The sequence below is a fragment of the Nycticebus coucang genome, chromosome 6, assembly GCF_027406575.1.
Source record: "Nycticebus coucang isolate mNycCou1 chromosome 6, mNycCou1.pri, whole genome shotgun sequence".
Taxonomy (NCBI): domain Eukaryota; kingdom Metazoa; phylum Chordata; class Mammalia; order Primates; family Lorisidae; genus Nycticebus; species Nycticebus coucang.
Window position 1 is genome coordinate 53849871 of NC_069785.1, and position 14721 is coordinate 53864591.

At 44.0% G+C, this 14721-nt stretch overlaps 1 protein-coding gene and 1 pseudogene across 1 annotated transcript; one reads left to right on the forward strand and one right to left on the reverse strand.

Moving 5' to 3' along the window:
• Positions 1–2367: 2367 nt before the first annotated feature.
• Positions 2368–14437, reverse strand: LOC128587211 (RNA polymerase-associated protein LEO1-like). Its single transcript, XM_053593130.1, has 9 exons — positions 14340–14437; positions 13591–13736; positions 11094–11178; positions 8679–8773; positions 7319–7453; positions 5644–5779; positions 4634–4802; positions 3910–4004; positions 2368–3727 (listed from the first exon to the last, which is right to left on the reverse strand). The coding sequence occupies exons 1-9, from the start codon at positions 14418–14420 to the stop codon at positions 3677–3679; spliced, it is 993 nt and encodes a 330-aa protein (XP_053449105.1). The 5' UTR covers positions 14421–14437; the 3' UTR covers positions 2368–3676.
• On the forward strand, positions 10489–11039 carry LOC128587672 (protein S100-A10-like; annotated as a pseudogene).
• Positions 14438–14721: the final 284 nt, after the last annotated feature.

Sequence of the window (14721 nt, forward strand, 5' to 3'; positions counted from 1 at the left end):
TTCCTTACATCCCTCTTCAAGAACAAGCGTATTGATTTGCTGAGTTATTTACCTATTAAAGACTGAATGTTTATTATCTAACCCCAAATTTGTATGGTGAAGCCCTAGTCCCCAATGTGGTAATATTTGGAGAGGGGGCCTTTGGAAGGGGATTAGGCTTAGATAAGGTCACAAGAGTGGAGCTCCATAATGGGATTTGTGTCCTTATACAAAGAGACACAAAGAAACACAGGACTCTGCTTACCATGTGAAGTGATAGCAAGAAGGTCACTGTTTGCAAGCCAGGAAGGGAGCCCTCACCACAAACCGAATCTTGATCTCAGACTTTATACATTCTAGAATTGTGAGAAATAAATTTATCTTATTTAAGCCACCCAGTCTATAGCATTTTGTTAGGACAATCTGAGCTGACTAACCTACTATTAAGTCAAACCATATAAAATTGTCACTAGTTGACCATTTTTACCCATAAAAATAGTTATTTCATATGCTTCAACCTAATATCAGTACTCAGTTTTGTGTTTATAAGATGAAATTGAATTGAAAAACATGAAGAAGCAAGGTCCTATGACATAGTACATTGTGGACCTAATTGGAGCCAGACCCACGAATAAACTAGAGATGATTTTTATCAGTCACCTATCTACATCTACCAAAACAGAAAATTAGTGAAACATTAATGGGTTTGAGGTACCAAATAGTAGGGGGTGGCTGACCACATGTGGGTCTGAAATTCCCATTTTTTTTTCCTTCAAATTTTAACCTTTCCTGCATGGTTTGCAAGGGTTGAGGGCCTGCAGATCCCAGCCCAACTCCCTAGCCAATCCCTTTTCTGCTCACATACATACCAGAGCCTCAAGGCTAGCTCCACAAAATGAATACCTGATCTGGGCAGTGCCTGTGGCTCAGTGAGTAGGGCACCGGCCCCATATACCGGAGGTGGCAGGTTCAAACCCAACCCCGGCCAAAAAAAACAAAAGAGAAAAACCTGATCTTATAATTAAATTGTGCTAGTAACTCTCAGTGTTCTAAATGAGTCTCTAAATTCTCTTTCAGGACTTAATGCTAATTATGAAAGTGTTTATAACCATTAAGTTATGCTGTTAAGGCTTGGTACCCATTGCTCAGGTGTTAGGGCACCAGCCACATACACTGGCCTGGGCCTGCTAAACAACAATGGCCACTGCCAGAAAAAAAATAGCTGGGCATTGTGGTGGGCGCCTGTAACCCCAATTACTTGGGAGGCTGAGGCAAGAGAATCACTTAAGCCCAAGAGTTTGAGGTTGCTATGAGCTGTGATGCCACCGCACTCTACCGAGGGTGATATAGTAAGACTGTGTCTCAAAACAAACAAAAAAGTTATGCTGTTAATAAAAGAAGAAAATAGAATATTAATTGGGGGTTTCTGCCTGGTGAAATTGGCCATTTTTTCCTTTGATCATTTCTATTTAACAAAACATTTTAAAAATATATCTAGTATTCAACTGTCCAAGATAGAGAAATATAAACATTAGGTCCAGAAAGATTGACATGATCAACTCCAAACCCCAACTAGTTGAGGAAACTGATGTCAGAAGTTACATGATTTGCCCAAGATAATGCCACTGGTTTATTCATTCAATAGGTATTTATTAGGTGCCTATCATGTTCCAGCTACTGTAATAGTCACAAAACTAGAAGTCAAATCCAGTATTTTGTTTCCCAATGCTCTTTTCCCTAAACCTAATGGTGACCATTTACCTCAGGTAGATATTTTCAGTATGTGTCACTAAAGTATCTGCTATGCATTGGGAATGCTGTGCCTCTAAGATCCTAACCCTTGTCTCAGAAGACTTATATGTTTACTCAGGGAGAAAAGGCATTGTACAAAGATCTTCAGCTCTTTAATCTTCAGCTTCCGCATCCGTAGAAAGGCTGTAACAGCACCTGCCCTGCAAGGGGTTCTGAGGATTGGGCTTGGGACGGCCCACATGGTGCCTGTGAAAGCACCGGGTGTCCAATGAGCTCTCTCTGCTGTACCTGCTCTTCTGAGATACAGTGCCATGTGGTAAGTGGCACTAACGCCATGCCAAGGTGACTACAGAGCACAGGAGGGCCTAGAACCCAGCGAAGCAGGAGGGGGAGGCCGTCCTGGAGGAGGTGGCGGGGGGCAGAGCAGCAGGAATGCACCAATACCTGAGACCCACCCTGAGCAGTTACCAAAATGATCTCCCTCGGGAAACTTAGATTTTCTAGAATCATATGCTTTTGAAAAATTTTTATTCATGGCGGCGCCTGTGGCTCAAGGAGTAGGGCGCCGGTCCCATATGCCAGAGGTGGCAGGTTCAAACCCAGCCCCAGCCAAAAAAAAAAAAAGATGGAAAAATTTTTATTCACAACGAGGATTATACAGAAACGATTCATTTCAATCAAAACAAGTCATTTCAATGCATCAATGTACAAAGTTATGATTTAATAAAAATAATTTAAAAAAGTCATTTCATTATTGTTTTAAAACAAACTGTTGAATGCGACACATACAAGCATGCACACTTTAGGGGTTTATAGCATCTTCTTCCTCTTTACCCCCAGCTTTCCTCTTTTGGGAAAGTCCTCCTGAACAGAAATGAGAGATAAGAAATAAAATTCCATATAAAATATTTCTGGAAATTTTTTCTAAAGTAGTTTTGAGCTGACATTGGAGAAGCCAGCTCTTCACAGTAGCATTTACATTATATTAGGTATTATAAGTAATCTAAAGATAAAGAATATGAGAAGGAAGCCAAGCCGGACGTGATGGGTCATGCCTGTAATCCCCACACTCTAGGAAGCCAAGGCATGTGCATCCCTTGAGCTCAGGATTGTGACACCAGCCTAAGCAAGACCCTCTCTCTATTAAAAACAGAAAAATGAGCCACGTATTGTGGCGGGTGCCCATAGGAAGGTAAGGCAGGAAGATCACTCTAGCTTATAAATTTGAGGTTGCAATGAGCTAGGCTGCTGCCACAGCACTCTAGCCTGAGCGACAGAGGGAGACTGTCTCAAAAGAAAGAAAAAACTGAAGTATATGGAAGGATTATGCAATTTATATGCAAATACTATGCCATTTTATGCAAGGGATTTGAGCATCCAAAGATTTTGGTATTTTGGAGGGTCTTGGAACCAATCCCCTACAGATTCTGAGGGACAGCTAAACCTATATGTGTGTGTGTGTTGTATAGAGAGAGAGAGAAAAAAATGAACATACAAGTGACTGATGTTTAACTAAACATTATGTGACTGGGCGGCACCTGTGGCTCAGTGAGTAGGGTGCCGGCCCCATATACCGAGGGTGGCGCCTGTAATCTCGGTTACTTGGGAGGCTGAGGCAAGACAATCACTTAAGCCCAAGAGTTGGAGGTTGCTGTGAGCTAAGACATCACATCACTCTACTGAGGGTGACATAGTGAGACTCTGTCTCAGAAAAAAAAAAGGCTTAAAATTTCTTTGCCCCTGTGATTTCAGAAGGGGAAAAGGAAACAAAGGAAAAATACTTGGATAACATGGAAATGAAATAACCTTCAACTACTATTATGTCCAAACAGTGGACAATTATACCCAGGTTCCCACAGTGATCATAGCAGACCCCTTGCTTTACCTGTACTGAACTATTTGTAGTTCTCCAGCTGAGACTTGGTGTCTCGGGGCCTGGGAGCCTTCAAGCTTCCACTCCTTCAGCACCCAGCTGAGGTTTCCTCCTCTGGGGATCCTTCCAAGACCCACCCAAGCACAGGTATCAGACTGTCCTCTGAGCCATTCCTACTCCTATAACTGCATCTATCGTACTGAATTTCTCTGAACTGGAGCCATCTGTCTGCACTCCTGCTCACTCCCGGGAGTCGGCTCCCAGGCACAGGGGAAAGCCCTACTACTGAATACGTCTGGTCTTACCTCGTCACTGGTGAGTTTCTTTGCTTTGAGCAATCCTGGAGCCTTATCTTCTGACCCCTCATCACTGTCTGAGGAATTGATTCTGGCTTGTGCCTCTGAAAGGAAAGGCACTTGAGACATGGGATTGACCTTCAAAGATGATCTGTTCATTCTTAAACTTTTCTTTTATTGAATATTGTTACATCCCACAGTACGTTTTTCCTAGAGATCCAAGAATTTTTTTTTAAGTTTCAGTGGAAATGAAGCTTTCAGACATGAAATGACTTTAGATTTGAGAATTTGGTTTTTTTTTGCAGTTTTTGGCCGGGGCTGGGTTTGAACCTACCACCTCTGGCATATGGGGCTGGCGCCCTACTCCTTTGAGCTCCAAGCGCCGCCCTGAGAAGTTTTGTTGTTAGGTTATCTGATCACTTTTAAGTATCCAAGAAACTTCACTAACACATCATTTTAAAGAACGATGAGGCTTAACTATAGGGTCCTTGATTGCACAAGCAAGAAAACTGCCTGTTACACACTTTCATCCACAAGGACATAAATTATTTTGAGAATACCTTATTTTCACAGCTAACCTTATCTGTGGGAAAGTGGTCCTCTCTCCCCCCACCAACAAAAGACTTTTGTACTATTTTCCTAAGTAAGAGTAAGGCAGGGAGTGAGGGCTCACCAGAGCAAAGCAGGCGCCGGCACCCCGAGATGTAGAGATGGGACCTCACACCCAACTCACCTCGGGGTTCCCCTTGGTAATAGTTTTTGATGGCAGCCAGGCTGACGGCGTTTTCCTCCTCATCTTCACTGTTAGGATCCTGAACACTCAGCCTTTGCTGGTTCTGCTTCTCCCACAGATGGGTTTTCTTAGACCCCTGGTGAGTGGAAGCCCTCAACCGTTCTTCTTTCTGTAAAGCCAGTAAACTCATTAACTTAAAAAAGGAACTACTTTCATGTCCACTTGAGCCCACTTCTGCCATAAAGAACGTGTAATGCCTCGTACAGGACAACAGCCATGCCGTGTTCCTTCCCACACACCGATGTGGGGTTTCGTTTGGAGGTATGACGGCAAGACCGGGGTGAAGGGGCCGAGGGATCCCCCACACTGAGCAGCATGTTCAGATCCAGCACAGGTGTGTCCTCAGGAGCTTCCCTGTCCTCTGTGCTGCCACTCAGGGCCCAGCAAGAAGTGGCCAGCCTGACGGGCGCACTGGAGCGGCAGTGGCTATTTTCTGTTGGTCCCTGGGCCAGACACCTGACCTTCCTGGGCTCCACCAAATTCCCTCAGCAGCTCCCAGCTTCCTGTCCCAGCCCCTCAACCCAAAGGGCTCCCCACAGTCCCTGATCACAGGTGGAGAGGTCTCCCTGGGCCACCACGTAGAATCCTTTCTTTTAATCTGCATTCTGCATGTTGGGGTTCACCGCTTGGGCCAGTGTCAGTCCAGTCACAAATGTTCTTCCACCCTTCTATCTACTAACACAGTAGATACTATCTGTTGAAGGTTACATTTTTAAAATCCTAAATTAAAAAAAAAAAAATCTCATGAAGGGAAGAGCATCTGAGTCTCTTGTTTAATATAATCCCACTAGCAGCCATCAACATTACTGTAATTAATGAAGGTTAAGATGGCTTCCTCATAACTGTAAGAAATAAAATAGCAGTGGCAACAAGAAATGGTAAGTTAGTATTCTGAAAAACACAGTTGTTAATACCCCAAATATACCAGGATTAAAGTTTAGCAAATATACCTTCATCATGTCTGCACGCTGACATTCAGGATCACAACCAGCAATGGGTAAGATTCTAATTTTCTGTTTCTTTGAATTTCTGTTAGCAAGTGGCAAGGTCATCTTTTTATGTGTGGCACTGTCAGTAGAATGAGGTCTGCAGGAAAGGAACAAAAACGTCTCACTATTTAAGAACAACTATAGTTAATCAGATCAACAGCAAAAGCACCTATGGAAATGATGACCTCACCCTCAGCACAGCAAGGAGGTGGGACCTGGGTCCTTGGCTCTGCTCCCTGAGCAGCTGCTCCCTGGGCCCCACCTCCCAGGTGGTGAGGTCAGGGCTTTTACAAAGACTAACCCAGAATGTATCATAGGGAGGAGAGGAGGGGGGCGGAATATGACATCCCAGTTCCTAGAGGGTGGCACCAATGCCAAGACAATGCAATTTGAGAACTAAAGATGAGTCCCTCCATCTGGAAAAAGTCAGAAGGAAGTCAAAGCAAGGAGGCAGGTCAACGTGGCAACAGGGGCCTCACGACAGCCCAGGGAGACAATCCAAGGGAAAGAGTCCCAGGACAGAAGGAAATGCCTTCCTAAAAAAAACGAGGTTGTATTGGGCACCATTTATTGTACCAGGTCTCTGCATGATGTTTTCTGTGTCATTTGACTTACGACATCCCTGTGAGATAGATGTTGCTATCTCCATTTTACAGATAAGGAAACCGGAAATCAGTGAGATGTAGACCCTTCTCCAAGATTTTAAAAAGACTAACAAATTTCCTGAGTGTAATTTGCATGCCACAAATTTTAAGTATACAAGTAAACTATTTATTTACAAAGTCGAGCAACCGTGACCACAGCTGATTTTAGAATATTTGCACCATCCCCAAAAGGACCTTGTAAGTGCTCCACCTCTCTAAGAAAACCAACTCCTAATCAACAACAGTACTATGTCTTTCAAAGAGAAAGTTTGGGGAAGGGACCACAGCAGTGAGTGAGCTCAGCTGCCTCAGGTGAGGGGGGAGCCACAGCAGTAATGCCTGTCGCAGACACACCAGCACCATTCCGTTGATGGCTTAGCTTCGCAGGGCAATTCCTTTCAAGGGAACAGACCCGCAGACCACCAAAGACAAGTCTACTACACCTCTTACCAGGTGCACTGATCGGTGTGGACTAATGCAGGGGGTTTCTGGGTTAACTAGTCTCCTGTGAAATTAATAGTGTGAACTATCTCCCTGAGAAATAATAACGTATAGTAAACTTGAAAAAAGTATATCAGAACCATACCAGCTGGGCATGGTGGCTCACACCTGGAATCCTAGCACTCTGGGAGGCCGAGGCAGGTGGATTGCTTGAGCTCAGGAGTTCGAGACCAGCCTGAGCAAGAGTGAGACCCCATCTCTACTAAAAATAGAAAAACCAAGGAAAGAGGCTCTCCTGAGCCAAGAGTTTGAGGTTGCTATGAGCTATGATGATGCCATGGCACTCTACCCAGGATGACAGGAGTTAAGACTGTCTCAATAAAAAAAAAAAAAAAAAGAAAGAAAGAAGAAAAAAAAGTGTATCAGAACCAAACCATGGTCCTTGGTGAACTGTACTTTGAAATTATGTCAATCAAGTGAGTCAAGCTTTTTGTATAACATGTCTGCTTTGTTGCTCCTTAACTGCAACACGTGTCCATGTGGATATTTACCTAAAGGTAAGTTTGGATTTAAAGATGGTTTGTCCTTGTAGACCAGTGTCTTCTCTTACGAACAAGTGGTTGCAATTGCCCTGCAATGGGGCTTTGTAGACATCAAACACTTCCTTGCCTAAATGCAGGGACATGCTGAAAATGAGAAACAAGTCAGGTATTAGGTGGACATTTAATGACTCCTACAACTTCCATTCTACCCTGTTAGCAAAATAGCCTGGAACTGCAGGATCCTTTCCTCATAGTGAATTCGTAAGAAAACCAGAAGAGATGCTCTAAATAACCTATCTCCTTTCAAAGTAAAAAGTGGTAAAAATCTATCCTCTTTTCAACTTTTAAATTCCAAAACAATTAGATTTCAGTTGAAATCTCTACCACTCCATTAGCAAAACAGAAACAACTTCTCAAAAATACCTATTTATGGCTGGGCGTGGTGGCTCACGCCTATAATCCTAGCACTCTGGGAGGCTGAAGCAGGTGGATTGCCTGAGCTCAGGAGTTTGAGACCAGCCTGAGGAAGAGTGAGACCCATCTCTACTAAAAATAGAATTAAGGGGCGGCGCCTGTGGCTCAAGTGGTAGGGCGCCGGTCCCATTTGCCGGAGGTGGTGGGTTCAAACCCAGCCCCGGCCAAAAATCAAAAAAAAATAAAAAATAAAAATAAAAATAGAATTAAAAAACTAGCATCATGGGCACATAGTGGGCACCTATAGTCCTAGCTACTAAGGAGGCTAAGGCAGGAAGATTGATTGATCCAGGAGTTTGAGGTTACTGTGAGCAAGGATGACTCCATAGCACCATGGCCTGGGGCAACAGAGAGACTCTGTCTCAAAAAAAAAAAAATCCATTTGTAATGTCCAATATCAATAATGGTAGCCAACCTTAGTCTTTCATATCAATCATACAGCTAAAAGGGCTTTGATCACATCTTGGGTCTACTTGTAAAGTCTGCCACCAACATAGCTAGGTGAACACAGCCTTACTTCAGGTTTCCTAGGTAATGCAAGGGCCCTATAACTTTGACAATTCTTTAATGAAAAATGTCCCCCAGGGTGGCGCCTGTGGCTCAGTGAGTAGGGCGCCGGCCCCATATGCTGAGGGTGGCGGGTTCAGACCCAGCCCCGGCCAAACTGCAACAGAAAAATAGCCGGGCGTTGTGGCGGGCGCCTGTAGTCCCAGCTGCTCGGGAGGCTGAGGCAAGAGAATCGCGTAAGCCCAAGAGTTAGAGGTTGCTGTGAGCCGTGTGACGCCATGGCACTCTACCCGAGGGCGGTACGGTGAGACTCTGTCTCTACAAAAAAAAAAGAAAAATGTCCCCCAAATACACCGTGTCCCCATCCCATGCTTCCCTTTGTGTTCACCTTCCATCTGACCACTTGACTATGCGAGTATTGCTTTCTTTAACTTTATTCCCTTTTTCATCCCGGCGTACTCTCCAACGTATAGTATTTTCTACCTGGTTCAAAACACAAAGACATTTGAAAACCAATTGAGCTAAACTAAATATTTTTTGTTTCTCAGGCGATTTATAATCACATGCCACAAACTGATAGGTAATGACAGAATAAGCTTATAAAAAGCAGCTGCTTCTACAACTGAACCCACCAGCTTCAAATACCTACAGATGTTGGTTAAACTAAACAGACATACATATCTGAACTGCAGTTCTTAGCAGTGGAAACATGACCTAAGTAGGATGCAGGCCGAGGTGTTATCGAACATACCCCGAGCTCCCAAGGAGAGAAGAATAAGGCTTTGGCTTCCCTTGAGGCAGGCAGGTAAAAGTGAGACCTCGGCCTATTGCAGGGACGCTTGAAGAGCCGTGAGTGCAGTAAAGAACGGCCAAATAAGTGCCCCTTCCTCTAGGGAGACTGGAACACTCTGGGCATGAACTTTACATCTTTAAAAAAGAACTAACAACAAATTGAAACCTGAGACCTGTGTCTTGCCCTGTTTTTGAGTTCAAGTTTGTCTACTCATATAGCAGGGAACTCAAGTCACAAAAGCAACATAAAAATTGACCCTGCCCAGTGCTGCTGCTGGGGCCCCTGGCAGAAGCTCATAGGATTCCTGTGAACATCTCTGTGAAAAGCAATAGTAGTATTTTTTCATCCCAGGTATTCTAGAGAGGAACCAACTAAGGACAAAGTCCCTTTTTGTGCATAATTAGCATATCCACGAGAGCCTGAGACTTCTCTATTGTCAGAAGTTGCTAGGATCAACCCACTATAAGATGCAGGCAGTTCCATATACCTGGCTGCACTGTTATTTATAATAACAGCAGAGTAGCTAACAGTTTTCAAAAATTTTTCTCTCTGTCAAAAAATTACAATTGCAAAAAAAAAAAAAATTAGGCAGTGTGACAATTATACAGGGCTAAAAAGGGGTATGCAGCTTCTCTCTTAAAAATATTCCGAAAAGGGCAGCGCCTGTGGCTCGGTTGGTAAGGCACTGGCCCCATATACCAAGGGTGGCGGGTTCAAACCTGGCCCCGGCTGAACTGCAACCAAAAAATAGCCGGGTGTTGTGGCGGGCGCCTGTAGTCCCAGCTACTCGGGAGGCTGAGGCAAGAGAATCGCCTAAGCCCAGGAGTTGGAGGTTGCTGTGAGCTGTGTGATGACACAGCACTCTACCGAAGGCCATAAAGTGAGACTCTGTCTCTACAAAAAAAAAAAATTCCGAAAAGATATTTAATTTCCTCAGTCCAAAGAGCTATTTATTGATTGAACAGGAAACATCAAAGATTTTCATGAGGCCAAGTCTCAAGTTGTCATCCCCCTGTTTTACTTGATAAAAGGAAAAACTCAGGCTGGCAAGGTGGCTCACACCTCTAATCCCAGCACTTTGGGAGGCAGAGTAGGGCGGATTGCCTGAGTTCTTACGTTCTAGACCAGCTTGCGCAAGAGCCAGACCTTGTCTCTAAAAATAGCGAGGCATTGTGGCAGGCACCTGTAGTCCCAGCTACTCGGGAGGCTGAGGCAGGAGGATCGCTTGAGCCCAGGAGTCCGAGGTTGCTGTGAGCTATGATACCAATGCATTCTATGACAAAGTGAGACTCTGTCTCAAAAAAAAAAGGCCGGCCGCAGCTCTGTTGGCCGCCCGCAGCTCTGTTGGCCGCCCGCGCCCCAGCCAGCGTCCGCCGCACCTCTCGGCCCACTAGATCTCACCAAAATGCCATCTCAGATGGAGCACGCCATGGAAACCAGGATGTTCAAGTTTCACAAATCTGCCGGGGATAAAGGCTACTTAACAAAGGAGGACCTCAGAGTGCTCATGGAGAAGAAGTTCCCGGGATTTTTGGAAAATCAAAAAGACCCTCTGGCCTTAGACAAAATAACGAAGGACCTGGACCAGTGCTGAGATGGCAAAGTGGGCTTCCAGAGCTGCTTTTCCCTAATCGCGGGCCTCACCATCGCGTGCAACGACTATTTTGAAGTACACGTGAAGCAGAAGGGAAAGAAGTCGGCAGCACCGAGCAATTACTCTGCCCTGGGAAGTGTTCTCTCAAAGGATTGCTTCAAACATCTGCCCCACAGCTTCTCCCTACATAAGGATTTCATGAGCAGATCAGGATCCTTAGAATGTATACAAATAAAATCCAACTCCCATTTGTCAAGCAGAGAAGAAAAAGTTAATTAAATGCCAGATGAGCTTTTGTTTTTTACATTGTTTGCATCCCCTTGCCCTCAATAAACATAATCCTTTTGTTAGTTCCAAATTAAAAAAAAAAAAAAGGGGGGAACTCAAAGAAAAAGGGAGTAGGCAGAGGATGGTACCTTTAGTCTTAACCTGGTTCTATCTTCCTCATCAAGTATTTTCTCATCTTCAAATTCATCTTCATAGGACTGAGGATCAAAAGGTCTAAAAATTGTTTTTTAATGTCATATTAGCCATATTTAATAATGAATATGATTAATACTATAAAAATTATCTCTATAGCATATACCAATGTGTTTTTAAAAACCACAGTAGATAAATAACTTCATGTAAATCTTCAAAGAAGTGGGCAAATTATTGTATTTTCTTAAAATTTGTTTTTGAAACATAATGCCTGAAATAGCACCAGTGCAGTGGCTTGCGCCTGTAATCCTAAACCTCTGAGAGGCTGACGCAAGAGGATCCCTTGAGCTTAGAAGTCTGAGACCAGCCTGAGCAAGAGCAGGATCCCGTCTCTAAAAAAAAAAGAAAAAAAAGTTAGGCGTTGTGGCGGGTGCCTCTTGTGCCAGCTACTGGAGATGCTGAGACAAGAGAATTCTTAGCAGTGGAAACAGAATCAAAGTAGGATGCAGGCAAAGACACACCAGGAGCTCCCAAGGAGAGGGGATAAGGCTCTGGGTTACTTGAGCCCAGGAGTTTGTTGGAGGCTGCTGTGAGCTATGACGCCATGGCATTCTAGCCTGGGGCAACAGAATGAGACTGTTTCAAATAAACAAAAAACAATGCCTAAAATAAACTCCAAATGTGACTTGTAATTCAAAATCTTCTTTGATGAAGTGTTGTTTAAAGTATAGGTGACTTATGGTCTATCTTTATTTTTATTTTTATTTTTTTGCAGTTTTTGGCCAGGGCTGGGTTTTTTTGTTGTTGTTGTTGTTGTTGTTGTTTTCCCCGGGGCTGGGTTTGAACCCGCCACCTTCAGCATATGGGGCCTGTGCCCTACTCCTTTGAGCCACTTTATTTTTCTTTTACTTATTTATTTTATTTTTGAGAGAAAGTCTTACTCAGTTGCCCTGGGTAGAGTGCCATGGTGTCATAGTTCACAGCAACCTCAAACTTTAGGGTTCAAGTGATCCTCTTGCCTCAGCCTCCCTAGTTAGCTGGGACTACAGAGGCTCCCACCACAACGTCTGGGTAGTTTCTTTTTTTTTTTTTTTTTTTGTGGAGACAGAGTCTCACTTTATGGCCCTCAGTAGAGTGCCGTGGCCTCACACAGCTCACAGCAACCTCCAACTCCTGGGCTTATGTGATTCTCCTGCCTCAGCCTCCCAAGTAGCTGGGGCTACAGGCACCCGCCACAACGCCCGGCTATTTTTTGGTTGCAGTTTGGCCGGGGCCGGGTTTGAACCCACCACCCTCGGTATATGGGGCCGGCGCCTTACTGACTGAGCCACAGGCGCCGCCCGGTAGTTTCATTTTTAGAGACGGGGGTCTCGCTCTTGCTCAGGCTGATCTCAAACTCCTGAGTTTAAGCAGTCTACCTGTCTCAACCTTCTAGAATGCTAGGATTACAGGTGTGAGCCACCATGCCCAGCTGGTTTATCTATCTATATATTTATATAAAATATATATAATTTTTTTTTTTAGAAAATTTGTTGTGTTTAATTGCACAAAAGTTTGCATGCATGTACCTTAATGCATACTACCCATTGTACTATTTTGTTGGCCCAAATCATTTTATTTGTAGATTCACAATGGCTTTTACACTGACAATTTGTGATTTTTCTAGCATACTTTTTCTCATTTTATGATTTTCAGCTTTATACATGAAAAATACATTGATCTATGACCTATTCATTTAAAGGAAAGTGCCAAAATGCTACAAAAATTGCTAACATCGTCTCGGCTCCTGTGGCTCAAGCGGCTAAGGTGCCCGCCACATACACCTGAGCTGGTGGGTTCGAATCCAGCCCGGGCCTGCCAAACAACAATGACAGCTGCAACCAAAAAATAGCTGGGCATTGTGGCAGGCACCTGTGGTCCCAGCTACTTGGGAGGCTGAGACAGGAGACTCGCTTGAGCCCAGGAGTTAGAGGTTGCTGTGAGCTGTGATGCCACGGCACTCTACCCAGGGCAACAGCTTGAGGTTCTGTCTCAAAAAAAAAAAAATTACTAACATTAAAATTCTTTCTCATGGGCGGCGCCTGTGGCTCAGTGAGTAGGGCGCCGGCCCCATATGCCGAGGGTGGCGGGTTCAAACCCAGCCCCGGCCAAATTGCAACAAAAAAATAGCCGGGCGTTGTGGCGGGCGCCTGTAGTCCCAGCTGCTCGGGAGGCTGAGGCAAGAGAATCGCTTAAGCCCAAGAGTTAGAGGTTGCTGTGAGCTGTGTGATGCCACGGCACTCTACCTGAGGGTGGTATGTGAGACTCTGTCTCTACAAAAAAAAAAAAAAAATTCTTTCTCACTAGTAATTCACTGTTTTTCTACCTCAGCACATCCTAAATTTGTTTTTTAGTCTCCCATCTTTGTGATTAGTCGATTCATAATAAATTTTTAAAAATTTACGTTCTATACATTTTTATTCAAATTTTATAATGTTTAATTATTACTCTTACTTGGGTTCTATGCTGAGGAACTTAGGTAGCTTAACAAAATACAAATCATTTCCTAAATCTGAATTGATCCTGGGAATTTCTATTTCGATTGTTGTTTCAGAAATGGGTTCTTCCTCCTCCTGGTCCTGAGACCCTCCGTGTTTATCCTAAGAGAGAAATGAGAATGTGGAAGCTTAAAGAGACAGGAAATATTTCTAGATCAAGTCTTCCTGTATTAGGCAGATGCAGGTATAAAACGGTCAGCAACCCTTCCAAGCCTCTCCCTAAAAACCTCACCTTAAACACATACACAAAACCAAAACAAAACCCCACAGGAAACAAGACCTGTTTGCCAACATTACTAGAAAAGGCATCTATTTTGACTTATTTTGTGTGATATACTCAGCAAAAGAAGCATGAAATTATTCCCCCCATCCACACTAAGTAACTATTAAAACCAGCAAAGAACATCAGCATAACCTATGCTGTATGGCTCAGGTTTGATTAAGAGAAACCTTTCGGTCCAAGGCTTCACATTATGACTTCTCATAGTCCAGGCCCCGAAGTTTGCCATCAGTCTCCTTCTAAGCAATTCCTTCTGTGCCTTCTTATATCTAGAAATTCCCACCACAGCTAAGAAAGTCACCCACTCATCAGATGTTTGGCTATCCACGTCCTCTCTCAACAGGAGAGAAACAGACCCATTGGGCTCTGAAACTTTTTCTTGGCTTTCAGTAATGGGATCAGTGGAGATGAGTGGTTTTACTTACCACAGATTTTCTTGGGATAGGTGGTAGATTGTCCTCATCACTCTCTGAAGAAATGTCATCTATATCTCCAAACAGATCCATGGTCCTACTGTAATCGTCAGTGGGGGATGGAGGGGGGGATGCACAGTATTAATTTCTCTAAAGTTCTTTACATGGTTAGTTCTTGGCCCACTTCTACATATTCTCAAGTTTCATAAACCAAATCTCCATTAAACCAACCTCAAAATAGCTCCCTGAGCCTGGTCTGCTAAAGCCTGACTAGAGTGTCTTTAGAGAAAGGAGGCAAAATTGGCCGGGGAAAGGCAAGGTCACTGTGACAGCCAGCTTTCAAGACAGCTCCCAGCGGGTCCTGCTGCTTGTTTCCGTGCCATTGCATGTCCTG

Coding starts and splice junctions, on each gene's coding strand:
- LOC128587211 (XM_053593130.1), bottom strand. CDS start 14,420: ATGGATCTGTTTGGAGATATAGATGACATTTCTTCAGAGAGTGATGAG. Junction 8,774..11,093: donor GAACCAGGTTAAGACTAAAG/GTACCATCCTCT, acceptor GTTTTGAACCAG/GTAGAAAATACTATACGTTG. Junction 4,803..5,643: donor AGCGTGCAGACATGATGAAG/GTATATTTGCTA, acceptor CTGGCTTTACAG/AAAGAAGAACGGTTGAGGGC.